At 57.2% G+C, this 13,867-nt stretch overlaps 1 protein-coding gene across 1 annotated transcript; it reads left to right on the top strand.

The window, feature by feature from the left end:
• The first annotated feature begins 223 nt into the window (after nucleotides 1–223).
• Tns2 (tensin 2) lies at nucleotides 224–13,812 on the top strand. The gene is given in 34 exon segments (XM_047548787.1): nucleotides 224–439; nucleotides 1,978–2,083; nucleotides 2,553–2,590; nucleotides 3,486–3,524; nucleotides 3,829–3,840; nucleotides 3,842–3,873; nucleotides 4,032–4,082; nucleotides 4,333–4,504; nucleotides 4,773–4,788; nucleotides 4,791–4,822; nucleotides 5,101–5,223; nucleotides 5,311–5,375; nucleotides 6,183–6,266; nucleotides 6,773–6,816; nucleotides 6,819–6,884; nucleotides 6,968–7,028; nucleotides 7,300–7,375; nucleotides 7,844–7,943; nucleotides 7,946–7,972; nucleotides 8,078–8,143; nucleotides 8,218–8,238; nucleotides 8,241–8,330; nucleotides 8,478–9,689; nucleotides 9,834–9,987; nucleotides 10,086–10,675; nucleotides 10,801–10,890; nucleotides 11,202–11,327; nucleotides 11,514–11,606; nucleotides 11,736–11,813; nucleotides 11,958–12,035; nucleotides 12,587–12,755; nucleotides 12,851–12,919; nucleotides 13,003–13,032; nucleotides 13,195–13,812. Coding segments are annotated over 34 exon segments (4,224 nt in total). The 5' UTR covers nucleotides 224–364; the 3' UTR covers nucleotides 13,334–13,812.
• The last annotated feature ends 55 nt before the right edge of the window (nucleotides 13,813–13,867 follow it).

Genomic DNA, 13,867 nt, shown 5'->3' on the forward strand with positions numbered 1-13,867 from the left:
TTCCCACCGTACCCCACCAGGGGCTGATCTCAGGACCACAGATCCCTGGATAGGGTGGATCACTGGGTCTGGGGCAGCTCCAGAGCAGGAGGGGGCTGACACTCCCAGCAGGGTAGATCCTGGGAATCTGATCTCCTGGCCTCCTCCACATCCTCCCCCCCCCCACTTCCTGGAGCAGCGACCTGCCCCCTTCCCGCCTGCACTTCCCTCCACTTCCAGGGCCAGGCTTCTCCTCACTCCAGTCAGACAGCCTGCCTCCACCCAGGGGAAGCGACTGCCTCCGCCAGGCCGCTTCCAGGAAGCCCCCGGCCAGGCCCCAGCATTGTTCAGGCCCTGCGGCCGGCACCCTGGCCAGCAGACCACCATGAAGTCCAGCAGCCCTGTGGAGAGGCTGCTCAGAGCCCTGGGGAGGAGGGACAGCAGCCGGGCCACCAGCAGGGTAGGAGTGCCCGCCGGCTGGGCAAAGGTGGGGTAGGGGCGGAGGTGTGGGCAGAGCGGGAGGGACAGGATTCAGGCCAGACCCTCTTCCCAGCTTCCTCTGCTCTCTCCCTTGCCCGGCAATCCCCTCATTCCTCTGCCCCCTTACGGTGGCGAGGGCTAAGTGTGAGTTTGGGGCTACAGAGAATCCTGCAGTCTGTTTTCAGTTCTCTATCCCTCTGCCCTGGAGACAGCCCTGCAGCAGTCCTGTCCCCCAAAACTGAGCCCCAAAGTTCCACTTCACTGTGCACTCTGCCAGGCACTGTCCTGGAGCCCCAGAGCAGGGCTAAGAGATCAGGCCTTTTCCCTGTCCAGGAAGCTTGGAGGAAATAGGGTGGGAAATAGGAAATAGGGAAGCTTGCACAGAAGGGCAGCGAGGAGGCCAGGTGGTGGAGAGCTTTAGCTGGAGCTTGTCTTCCCGCTGGCATCCTCTGCATGTGCTGTTAATGCTGCCAGGCGCACCCAAGTGTCCTCTTGAGTCTCACACGGTTGGTTGGGCCCAGAAGAGTTCCAAGGATAATCAAAAGAGCAGAGGTGCTCCTGGTCCCCATCACTCCTATTCCCAACTTCTCATCTCGACCCTGAAGAAGGAGCTTTGGACAGCATAGATAGTACTAGGTCAGGCAGGTCAAGGAGAGGGCGGGCAGCAGAGTCTTGAATTCAGAAGAGAAAATGGGTAGAAGAGAGAAGTAGCAAGGAGGCAAACTTTTCCCACAGGATGGAAAGGAGTGAACCAGCGATGGGAGTCTGCAATGGGAACCTTCAATGGGATGACTCTGGATAGGCCTGAGCCACACAGGGCACCTGGACCATCCCTTCCTCATTCAATGCTTCAGACCCATTTGAACCCCAAGTGACAAGGAGCTCACTATAGCCCCAGGCAGCAAGGCAGCTGGACAGCCCTCCCCAGTGTCATTCCTGTCCCTCCCCACTCCTTACACAAATTGCTGTCTGCCGCCTCAATGCACAAAGAGTAAACATGTTGTTCTGACCATGGGGGAGGGAGACAGGTCAGCTGCCTGGAGCATGGGGACAGGGGAACAGACTCCTGTTGGCTGAGGGGATTGGCTCAGGCTTGGCTCAGGCTGGGTGACGCACATCTGGACCCTCCTGCTCACTGCACACAGGCCTCCATCTGGGGAGGGCAAGATGGGAGGAGAGTCAGAGAGCACCCCCACCTCACCAGGAGGAAAGCCCTCGAGTTTGGATTGGCAGCAATGAGGGCATCACATAGCAGGGCCACGTGAGGGGCCCAAGTGATCCCTTGGGGAGGAGCCAACCTAGTGAAGGTGACATGATGCAAGGGGTCACATTCCAAACACTACTGAGGACAGGCCCCATGACTGCCCTGAAAGAACTGTGGCCAAGTGTGTCCATGAGTTTGAGGGCTTGACGGGGATGGAGGAAGGAGGAAAACGTTGCAGTGCTAAGGCAAGAACTCTGCCCAATCCCGGAATGGGCCCACCTGGGACTCAACCTCTCTCCGTCCCCTGCTCACAGCCTAGGAAAGCTGAGCCACACAGCTTCCGAGAGAAGGTTTTCCGGAAGAAAGCTCCAGTGTGTGCGTGTGTAAAGTGACCATCGATGGGACAGGGTCTCTGCAGAGGTGAGGCACTCTGCCCTGTGATTCTGAGACCCCCCCCAACCCAGCACCACTGCGCATGCAATTCTGGAGACTAACACACAACATAAACTGAAATGTGCAGTATGTGTGCCACTTCTTGGTAGGCACCAGGGTAGCCAGGAGGCAACTGCCTCCCCCTTTAGCAGCCCTGGCTCCTGTGACACACACCCACAACACTGGGACACACCTTCCCATCTTGACCTGTGCCTGGGGGGCTTCTTCCCTCTTCCTCCATCTACCCTGTAACATGGCCTCGGGCACCCCACTCCCTAGACTGGGCAGTAGTACCCCTCTGCCATGTTCTTCCCTCAGACCCTGCCCCTGTTCCCCCACCCCTGGCAGTCCAATACAGCTGGAGTCCTGGAAGTCCCAGGGTCTGTGTCTAGGGTCTAGGAGATGGGAGACCGTCCCACACCCCCTGCTAACGCCTCTCCTCCCCTTCCCTATCTAGTCTGCAAGGTGGCCACACACAGAAAATGTGAATCAAAGGTAGGTATCTGGTTCTGCCTGATGGTGGGGGTGGTGCTGGGGTTCCTTCTCCCCAGATAGACTTTTCCAGCCACACTTTCCACCCCTCTCATCTCACTACTGGTGACCCCCTCCTGGGTGGCAGGGGTGCTGTGCTGGGCCCTTTAAGAACCACCCTACTCCACCCTGAAGGGCTGGGCTCAGGCGGGTGGACAGTGAGACAGCGTTTGTCTTGGTGCTGTGCCCAGGCTGCAGCTGGCGAGAGGATGGGGGGTGGGGAAGAGGAGGAGAAGGAGGAGGAGGAAGGGTGGGGTGGGTGGGAGAGAGCAGGACTGCAAGACTGGGCAGCCGGATGGGCTGTGCCTTCCCTCTGGGGAAAGGTCTCAGGATGCCTGGGTGGCATGCATTGTCCTGGGTCCTGGAAAGACTGGGCCTTTCCAGCACATGCCGTAATTGGCACCCACTGTCCATTGGGAACCTGACACAGCCCCATCTCTGAGGAGCTTTCCTGGTTGTCCTCCTGTAGTGCAGGGTGGGGGTGTCCCAGAGCCTAGGAGCTGGCTTGGGGGAGCTGTGTGCCCAGGGGCGGGGTCTCCCGGTGAAAGAGGCCAGTGTCCGCCCCTGGCCATGGCCTGCCTGCATGGCTCTATATATAACTCCTGTCCTGCAGCTGGATGAATGGGGGGTCTGTTGGGCAGGGGGCTGAGAGCCAAGAGCAAACAAGTGGGGGCCCATGGGGTGGGGGACTGAGAAGCCAGAGGGAGGCTCCCTTAAATAGAGGAACCTCAGCGGGAGCCCATCCACTGACAGCCCCTCCACCTTCTTGCTGAAGCCGAGCGTTGCCCATCCTCAAGCCCAGGAGGACCCATGGGCCCATTTCACCAGGCGCTCAGTCCATTATTGGGTCTCCTTCCAGGTGACTTCCTCCTGTCAGGCCCTGCCCCCGGCGGAGCTGGTGAGTGTGCTCTGGGATGCAGCCAAGAAGTCAAGGAACTTTCCCTGGTGTCCAAAGATCTGGTGGCCTGGGAGATGGCCCCCAGGAGGTTACATAGATTGAAGTGTTGTGGGTATTGGTTACCTGACTGGAAAGGAAAAAAATGAGTTCTCTGCTGTTCTTGTCCTCTTGAGCCTGCTGGGGGTTGGACTCCATTCTCCTTGCCCAGAGGGTGGACACTGGTCTGCCCTCCCACTATTCCCAGGCCCAGACTGGTCCCTGTCCCTGTCCTAACCCCTCCTTTTTCTCCCCCATCTCCCTCTAGCGGCGAAACACCGGCCCCAGTAAGGCGCATAGAGCACCTGGTAAGGTGATGCGGGAGGGAGGGGGTGTGTGGAGCGGGGACAGGTAGCTCTGGGTGTTAAGAACCTTGGTTTCCTGAGGACCAAAGCTCATGGAACTCTGGACTGGGTTAGCTAGAATGGGGGCACCCAAAGAGATGTCCTCACACGGTTTCTCATCTACCAGGGTATCCACCAAGTCTCTGAACCACTCAAGGCAGCGCAGCACTCTGCCCCGGTAAGTGAAGGTGCGGGGCCGGGGGAGGGGCGAGTCCGCGTGACCCCCTTCTGCCAGCCCTATCTCAGCCCGGGGCAGTGCCCCCCAAAAAGTTGGGGAAAAGCCCCCCATCCCTAAACGGAACTCTCCCTCCGGGCCTACCCAAACCCCCCTCAGGACCCAAGTAGGTCCAACCCGCCATCTTCAGACACCTTTCCCGTAACCGCGGTGCCCCGCCTCTGTTCTGACGTCAGCTTCGCCCCCTCCGCAGGAGCTTCAGCCTGGACCCACTCATGGAGCGGCGCTGGGACTTGGACCTCACCTACGTGACGGAGCGTATCTTGGCCGCCGCCTTCCCTGCTCGGCCAGACGAGCAGCGACACCGGGGCCACCTGCGCGAGCTGGCCCACGTGCTGCAATCCAAGCACCGGGACAAGTACCTGGTGAGGGACAGGGCTGGCCGGAACCAACCAATGAGAAGACTGAGAGGTCCATATGGGCGGGACTGCCCACTGACGTCAGTCCCTGAGGCGAGGCCCCGGGGGCGGGGCCAGAGTGTAGGAGCGGGGCCAGGTGTGAAGCTGGTGTTGAATCCTGGAAGGCAGCCAACCGGGCCTGACAGATGGGGCCTGGCCTCTTACTGTGGGGTCCATCTCCTTCTCGCTTCGCTCTTTGAGGTCACTGCCATCTAAAGGTTCCCCTTCATTTCAGCTCTTCAACCTTTCAGAGAAAGGCATGACCTTACCCGCCTGAACCCCAAGGTAGGGAAAATGATCTGCTCTGACATTAAACTGAATCAACAACCCCACCCCAGGAAATCCCAGACTCCCCATTATTAATAGTATCCAATTCATTCTTAAGCATTCTCCCATATGACATATTACTTAAGATTCCCCCAAAAGCAGTGCCCACTGTCAGTAAAGAAACTGCTGAGACTGTTGTAGACAACCAGCAGGCCCCTGAATCTTGTCCCTTTTCTACCCCACCCATCCCTCTTTGTTAGTGACCTTCCCCCCAATTATACCCCTCCACTCCCCAGGTCCAGGACTTTGGCTGGCCTGAGCTGCATGCCCCACCTCTGGACAAACTGTGCTCCATCTGCAAAGCCATGGAGACGTGGCTCAGTGCTGACCCACAGCACGTGGTGGTACTATACTGCAAGGTGGGCTGGAACCTCCAAGTCACAGGCGTGGGCTCCCTCAGCCTGGAGGCCCAGAAGGCCCTCAATCCCTGTCTCTCTGTCTCTCAGGGGAGCAAAGGCAAGCTTGGAGTCATCGTGTCTGCCTACATGCACTATAGCAAGATCTCTGCAGGGTGAGGACCCCAGCACCTCAATAGCCCCTTTACCCTCTACAGTTGACCCTCTGTAGACCCAACTCTTTGCTCAAGAGCCCTTCACTATAGACTTGGTGCCTGCCCCTCCTTTTGTCACTTTCATATCACTGCAATCTCCAGCAAGTGCTATAAGTTTCCTAGAGGTAATATAACAAAGTTTCACAGACTGGGTGGCTTAAAATAATAAAACTTTATTGTCTCACAGTTCTAAAGACTAGAAGTCCAAAATCAAGGTGTCAGAGTTTGTTCTGTGAATCTGGGTACCATTTTTTCCTGCCTCTTTCTAGCTTCTGGTGGTGGCTGGCAATTCCTGCATTCCTTGGCTAGCAGCTGCTTCACTTCAACCTCTGCTCTGTCATCACATGGTGTGTGTCTATGTCCCTGTGTCTCCTCTTCTCTTCTTATAAGGACCAGTCACATTGGATTAAGGGCCTATTCTGCTCCTGCACGATCTCATCTTAACTAATTACATCTGCAGAGACCCTGTTTTCAAATAAGGTCACATTCTGAGGTACATATCTTCGGAAAGGACATAGCTCAACCACAACATGATCTTACTGGCCCATTTTACAGATGAGGAAAGTCAAGTCCAGGGAACAATTTGCCTGAGGCCCAATAAATAGTAAAGTGGACTATTCCATGGTCCTTCTAGCTCTCTCTATCACACCACTCCATACTTCCTCTAGATTGAGGGGATCGTGTGTTTCTTCCTTCCTGGGCTTAGAGGTGGGAAGCCAGGATGGAGAACCAGCCTCTCACCCACCACACTGGCCTTGCTTTCCCCAGGGCAGACCAGGCACTGGCTACTCTTACCATGCGAAAATTCTGCGAAGACAAGGTGGCCACAGAACTGCAGCCCTCCCAGCGCCGGTGAGCAGCCTGGGTGGGAATGGGCCAGGATCTCTCATTCATGCAGCACACAATAATCAGGCAACTCCTCTGTGCCAGGCATTGGGCTGTTGTTGAGAATTCAGAACAAACTAGGTCGCTGCTCATGCTAGTGGAATAGAAGGCAACAAGCCTGTGAATAAATAGAAATAATATATTGTATTGGATGCTGATAATTTTTATGAAGAAAATGAAGCTGAGTCTTGTGCCAAGAGATATGCAGGACAGCCAGGGCCTCTATACCATGAAGCAGAGATCTAGGGGAAGAGTCTTCCAGGATGAGGGAACAGCAAGTGTCACACATTTAAGGCAGCAAGAGAGATTGAGGTTAGATGCAATGAAGAATTTTCTGATAAGCTGGAAGACGGGAGGGAAGTGCTGAGAAGGACAAGCCTTCCAAGGTTGGGTGGGGGGTATACATAGTTGAAATGCTACAAGGATCCCTCCAGAGGGAGGAACTTATATTCTCTTTGACATTCCCCCACCAGATATATCAGCTATTTCAGTGGGCTGCTGTCTGGCTCCATCAGAATGACAGCAGCCCCCTCTTCCTGCACTATGTGCTTGTGCCCATGCTGCCACCCTTTGAACCCAGCACAGGTGAGATCCCTGAGGTGTCCTCCATGGGGAGAGCCACCTCCTACCCCATTCCACATTCCTTTTGTGTCTTCTCTGCCCTCCAGGCTTCCAGCCCTTCCTCAAAATATACCAGTCCATGCAGCTTGTCTACACATCTGGAGTCTAGTGAGTGCCCTGTTCTGAGGCCCGAAATGGCAGGGCTTGGCCTCCCTGCTCCCTGGATTCCTGCTTCTCCAGCCCCCCCAGACCTGGGCTCCCAGCTCTAGCCACTGCACCTGAGAACAAATACCACGAGGGAACCCACTTGACTGATGGGGAGCCTGAGGCTTAGCTAAAAGTCTCCCTCATGCCTGACTGTGACCTCCCAGCTCCTCCTGACTGTGCTGCCCACCTCTGCCTAGCCCAGAGTGTCTCTGACCATCTCTCTGCCTCACAGTCACATTGCAGGCCCTGGTCCCCAGCAGCTTTGCATCAGCCTGGAGCCAGCCCTCCTTCTCAAAGGCGATGTCATGGTGAGGGGGTTCTAGCAATGAGGAGAGTACTGGGGATGCAGGGGTGGGGAGGCCGTCTTGCCAGCTGCATAGTCACCTAGTGAGTCATCAGTTCAAGACAGACTGGAGAGCAAAAAAAGGAGTCCCCTAACTGGGCACAAGTGGCACACTCCTGTAATCCAGTGGCTCCGGAGGCTAAGGCAGGAGGATCGTGAGTTCAAAGCCAGCCTCACCAATTTAGCAGCAAGACCCTATCTAAATAAAATATAAAAAAGTGTTGGAGATGTGGCTCAGTGGTTAAGTTCTGGGTTCAATCACCAGTACAAAAAAAAAAAAAAAAAAAATAGGGAGGGGGAGTCCCCTAGATGAAAAGTTCACCTTAAAATTAAGGCATGGCAGAAGTTGTGACTGGACATTCGCTGGGGTGGAGAAACTGAAGAGGCAAAGTGGATGTGAAGGCCTGACCCCCAGCCTCCTACCCTCCCCCAGGTAACCTGCTATCACAAAGGCAACCATGGGACAGACCGGACCCTTGTGTTCCGAGTCCAGTTCCACACGTGCACCATCCATGGACCACGACTTACCTTCCCAAGGACCAACTGGACGAGGCCTGGGCAGGTGAGTCAAAGCCAGCCACCCAGGGGCACCCAGCGAGGGCTGTCAGGTGGACAGGGCAGGGCGGTGCCAGCAGGGGCCTGCTCCTCACTGTTACACCCCCGGCAGATGAGAGGTTCCCATTCCAAGCCTCAGTGGAGTTCGTCTTCTCTTCGAGCCCCGAGAAGATCAAAGGTAAGAGTGGGGCTTGGGTGGGGGCTGAAGTCGTCCGTCCCCTGATCCTCAAGTCCTGGGCTGCCTTTCCCCAGGCAACATCCCGCGGAATGACCCTCGGTCTCTGTGGACTACAACACCACAGAGCCTGCCGTGCGCTGGGACTCATATGAGAACTTCAACCAGCACCACGAGGACAGTGTGGACGGTGTGCAGAGCGCCCGGGGCTGGAGTGGTGGTGGGGGTGGGGAGCACGCTCCTTCTTACGCAGATCCCCCTCCCAAGGCAGGCGGGGACCCCGTGCAGTTTCCAGTGCTGTCCCTGCTTATTACCTCCCTCCCTCTTCCCCACTCAGGCTCGTTGGCCCACACGCGGGGTCCTCTGGATGGCAGTCCTTATGCTCAGGTGCAGCGTGCCCCGCGCCAGACCCCACCGGCACCCTCTCCAGAGCCACCCGCACCCCCTATGCTCTCTGTCAGCAGCGACTCTGGCCATTCCTCCACGCTGACCACGGAGCCGACTGCCGAGTCCCCTGGCCGACCGCCCCCGTCGGCTGCAGAACGGCAGGAGCTTGATCGCCTCCTGGGAGGCTGTGGAGTGACCAGTTGGGGGCCGCGGGGCAGGCGTGAGACGGCCATTCTAGATGATGAGGAGCAGCCCCCATGGGCGGAGGCCCCCATCCTGGGAATGTATTCAGGTCACAGACCTGGCCTCAGCCGCCACTGCTCCTGCCGCCAGGGCTACCGGGAACCCTGTGGGATCCCCAATGGGGGCTACTACCGGCCAGAGGGAACCCTGGAGAGGCAGCGGGTGCCCTACGGGGGCTATGAGGGACCCCCCCAGGGCTATGCTGAGGCCTCTGTGGAAAAGAGGCGCCTCTGCCGATCACTGTCTGAGGGGCCATACCCCTACCCACCAGAGCTGGGGAAACCAGCCAATGGGGACTTCGGCTACCGCTCTCCAGGATACCGGGAGGTGGTGATCTTGGAGGACCCAGGGGTTTCTGCCTTATGCTCATGCCCAGCATGTGAGGAGAAGCTGGCGCTGCCCACGGCAGCCCTGTATGGACTGCGACTGGAGAGGGAGGCTGGAGAGGGGTGGGCCAGCGAGGTTGGCAAACCTCTCCTGCACCCAGTACGGCCTGGGCACCCGTTGCCTCTGTTGGTGCCTTCCTGTGGGCATCACCACGCCCCGATGCCTGACTACAGCTGCCTGAAGCCACACAAGGCAAGCGAAGAAGGGCATGAGGGCTGCCCCTATGCCATGTGCCCAGAAGGCAGGTATGGGCATCCAGGGTACCCTGCCCTGGTGACCTATGGCTATGGAGGAGCAGTTCCCAGCTACTGCCCAGCATATGGCCGGGTGCCTCACAGCTGTGGACCTCCAAGTGAGGGTAGAGGGTATCCCAGCCCTAGTGCCCACTCACCACGAACTGGCTCCATTTCCCCGGGCAGCCCACCCTACCCACAACCCAGGAAGCTGAGCTATGAGATCCCCGCAGAAGAGGAAGGGGATAAGTACCCACTGCCTGGGCACCTGGCCTCAGCAGGACCCTTGGCATCTGCAGGTGAGGGGCACTGGAATGGGAGTGCACAGGGTGGAGGAGGGTTCTAGAAGATGGTGGGGAAGCCAAGAGGGCACAGGATGAAAAAGAACTCAGCAAGACAGAAGAGCGGGACCCTGCTCACAGTCCTTCCTCTTCCCTTCACAGTGGAGTCCCCTGAGTCATTGTCCTGGAGGGAGGGCCCCAGTGGACACAGCACACTGCCTCGGTCTCCCCGAGATGCCCAGTGTAGTGCCTCCTCAGAGCTGTCTGGTCCCTCTACACCCCTGCACACCAGCAGCCCAGTCCAGGGCAAGGAAAGGTATGCAGAGGGGCTGGGGCTGCTTGGGCAGGCAGTGCTGGGGTGCGGGCAGCCCAAACCAGGGACTCTATTGACCCATCTACCCTTCCACCCAGCAGCACCCGAAGACAGGACACCAGGTCCCCCACCTTGGCACCCACTCAGAGATTAAGTCCTGGCGAGGCCTTGCCCCCTGTTTCCCAAGGAAGCACTGAAAAGGCTCCTGAGCTGCCAGCTAGAAGTGGGCCTGAGCCCCGGAGTCCTAGCCCCTTCTCCCCAACTTCCCCTCCCCGCTCACCCAATGACTGGCCTCAGGAAAGAAGCCCAGGGGGCCATTCAGACAGTGCCAGTCCTCGGGGCCCTGTGCCCACTACACTGCCGGGTCTCCGCCATGCCCCCTGGCAGGGCCCTCGAGGCCCCCCAGACAGCCCAGATGGGTCTCCCCTCACCCCTGTACCTACTCAGATGCCCTGGCTTGTGGCCAGCCCAGAGCCACCTCAGAGCTCACCCACACCTGCCTTCCCCCTCGCTGCATCCTATGACACCAATGGCCCCACTCAGCCTCCACTTCCTGAGAAACGCCACCTACTAGGGTCTGGGCAACAACCAGGACCCTGGAGTCTAGAGCAGGCATCACCACCAACCAGAGGCACCAGTCACCATGTCACCTTCGCACCTCTGCTCCCGGATAATACAACCCAACCCCCAGGTACAAAGGCCTTGAGAGCAAGTGGGGTGATGTGGAGAGCCTGTTCTCCCAGAGCTCCCAGAGAGGGGAACTGAGGAGTCCTGGGAATCAGGCTGGGGTCTGAATTTGGCCCCTCCCTGTCCTAGAACCCCCTACACAAGAGAACCAAAGCAATGTCAAGTTTGTCCAGGATACATCTAAGTTCTGGTACAAGCCACACCTGTCCCGTGACCAAGGTGAGAAGTAGCTTGCCCCCATCCCATCCTATCCTCCAGGACTTCTGTCCTGGCTTGGAAGTCCCATCTGAGTTGAAGTCCCTGACTTTACCCTTAGCTAAGCCTCTCACCGCCAGTGAGTCTGGTGAGCCCACGGTTAGACTGAGCATTGTCAAAGCTCCCATGAACTCTGAAGTTCTATCCCCGCAACTCCTACATCCCCCTACCACAGTCATCAGGTCAAAAGAGCCCTGGGGTACTTGTTGGCAGAGGAACAGGGTATGTGGGTCTACTGTGTAAATCTCTGCTGCCCCCTACCCACTGCCTTACAGCCATTGCCCTGCTGAAAGACAAGGACCCTGGGGCCTTCCTGATCAGGGACAGTCATTCATTCCAAGGAGCCTATGGGCTGGCCCTCAAGGTGGCTACACCTCCACCCAGTGCCCAGGCCTGGAAAGGTACAAAATGCCCAGGGCTAAGGGGGCAGGAGTGGAGTGGGGGCAACTACAGAGGCAAGGAGGGACACGAGTGATGGGGAGAGGCAGGAAATGACCCCTGCTGCTCAGGAGACTCCCATCAGGGGAGAAGCTGGGAGCCTGGAATCTGGTAAAGCCTTACTTTTTTCTCCCCTCCCGTCATCTCAGGAGACCCCTTGGAACAGCTAGTGCGCCATTTCCTCATTGAGACTGGGCCCAAAGGGGTGAAAATCAAGGGCTGTCCCAGCGAACCCTACTTCGGTGAGAAGCAGGAGCCCAGGGAAGGCTCCTTGGGGCTGGTTTAGGGAGAGGCCAAAGCATCTCAGGAAGGTGGAAGGGAGAGCTGGGTATCTGCAGGCACTCAGGACTTTCTCACCTCCTTCCCTACAGGCAGCCTGTCCGCCCTGGTCTCCCAACACTCCATCTCCCCCATCTCCCTGCCCTGCTGCCTGCACATTCCCAGCAAAGGTGGGTGTTCCCCACTCTCTTCACTCCTGTAGCCAAAGGGAGAATCCAGAGGTCCTGGCCTTCCTTTGGGATGAAAAGTGTTCTCCAGCAACTGGGGAAGCTTTCTCCCTCCTGAACTTCCTTGTTGCCCCTCATTTCTCTCAGATCCTCTGGAAGAGACTCCTGAGGTTCCAGTGCCCACCAACATGAGCACAGCAGCAGACCTCCTGCGTCAGGGAGCTGGTAAAGACCTTTCTTTCCTCTCCCTCTTTCTGAGCACCAAGTGGGGCATTGTGAATGGGGTGGCCACTGAAGGCCTTGGGTGATAGGCCCTGGCAGATGCATTTAACCCATGAAGGTGGGAGAGCCCCATATTAATTAGGGGGTGGGGAAGGAAGCCCCTAGTTTAGATTTTCCTTTTTTTAAATATAAATTTGAGTTGTAGATGGACACAACACCTTCATTTTATTTATTTTTTAATGTGGTGCTGAGGATTGAACCCAGAGCCTCAACACATGCTAGGCAAGCACTCTGTCCCTGAGCCCAGCCCCAGCCCCGGGTTTAGGTTCTCAAGTATTATAAACATGGGAATCTCAGTGAGGGAAGGCAGAGAATGCAGATCCTCAGGCCTCTTCCCCGTGTTCCTGACTCTCTAGATTACCTCCTAAGTGACTCTAGTGCATTTCAACAGCACTGGCTGGGGAAAATGAAGAGCTGGTGAGGTGTGAGACTAAGCGGGTGATAGAAGACCTAGGCACCATGCTCCCTTCCTGACCTACTTCCTGCCCTCCTAGCATGCAGTGTGCTGTACCTGACCTCAGTGGAGACAGAGTCACTGACTGGCCCCCAAGCCGTGGCCAGGGCCAGCTCTGCAGCTTTGAGCTGCAGCCCCCGCCCAACACCAGCTGTTGTCCACTTCAAGGTCTCAGCTCAGGGCATTACACTGACAGACAACCAAAGGAAGTGAGTCTGGTGCTTGCCCCTGGGAAACCCCATGTAAAGCCCTTAGGAGCCCAGATTTCGGAATATAACCTTCGTTCCCCACACCCTCCTTGCAGGCTTTTCTTTCGTCGCCATTACCCAGTGAGCAGCATCACTTTCTCCAGCACTGACCCTCAGGACCGCAGGTGATGGTCCCTCTAAGCCCTAGCCCCTTCTGCAGTATCTGCGCCCTGGGCTGTACTCCTTCACAATTCTTCCCTTATTGCAGATGGACCAATCTAGACGGGACCACCTCCAAGTAAGCCTCCCCACAAGCCCAATCCTTCTCTCCAAGGGACAGGGTCTCTCCATCCTTCCCAACCCTGGCATGAATCTGTGCCCCACCCCCACCCCCAGTCAGGGACATTCCTCTGTGGAAGGGATGCAAAGGCCCCTCCCCTTCCTGATTTTGTCCCCATAGGATCTTTGGTTTCGTGGCCAAGAAGCCAGGCAGCCCCTGGGAGAATGTGTGTCACCTCTTTGCGGAGCTTGACCCGGATCAGCCTGCAGGCGCCATTGTCACCTTTATCACCAAAGTTCTACTAGGCCAGAGGAAGTGAAAGAAAGGCACAAGCTCAGAGCCCACATCAACACTGCGCCCCTTCCAGCACCCCACAGCCCTCACTTTCCCTAGCCCCAAACCAGGAGCCAGCACCCTCCCTGAGGAATGGGGAATGGGCAATGGCCTGGGCCACTGCTCTTCCCCGCAACCCCAGCTAGCTAAGCTAAGTGGACGGGCCCATGAGATGATCTTGCAAGTGAGAGAAGGCCGAGATGGGGGTGTGAGGGGTGAGGAGGCATCGGCAGTCAAGCCCTGAAGGATATCAGCACGGCCCCACCTGCAGGAAAACATCAGCCCTGGAGGGGAACCAGGCCTTGCCAGCTCCACCCAGCTACAGGTCCCAGCATGGCAGGGCGAGGGGAAGTCTGGGGAGCAAGTCACTCCCTCCCCTCTGAGCAGATATCAGAGTGGGATCACAAGAACAGGGGGAAAAAGAGAGTCTATTTTTGTCTATAATAAAGAATTTCTATAAACTTTTGTAGGAGTTAATACCTTATTCACAGAAGATCAGAGCCACACGCTTCCCAGGGCA

The sequence above is a fragment of the Sciurus carolinensis genome, chromosome 4 (genome assembly GCF_902686445.1).
Source record: "Sciurus carolinensis chromosome 4, mSciCar1.2, whole genome shotgun sequence".
Lineage (NCBI taxonomy): Eukaryota > Metazoa > Chordata > Mammalia > Rodentia > Sciuridae > Sciurus > Sciurus carolinensis.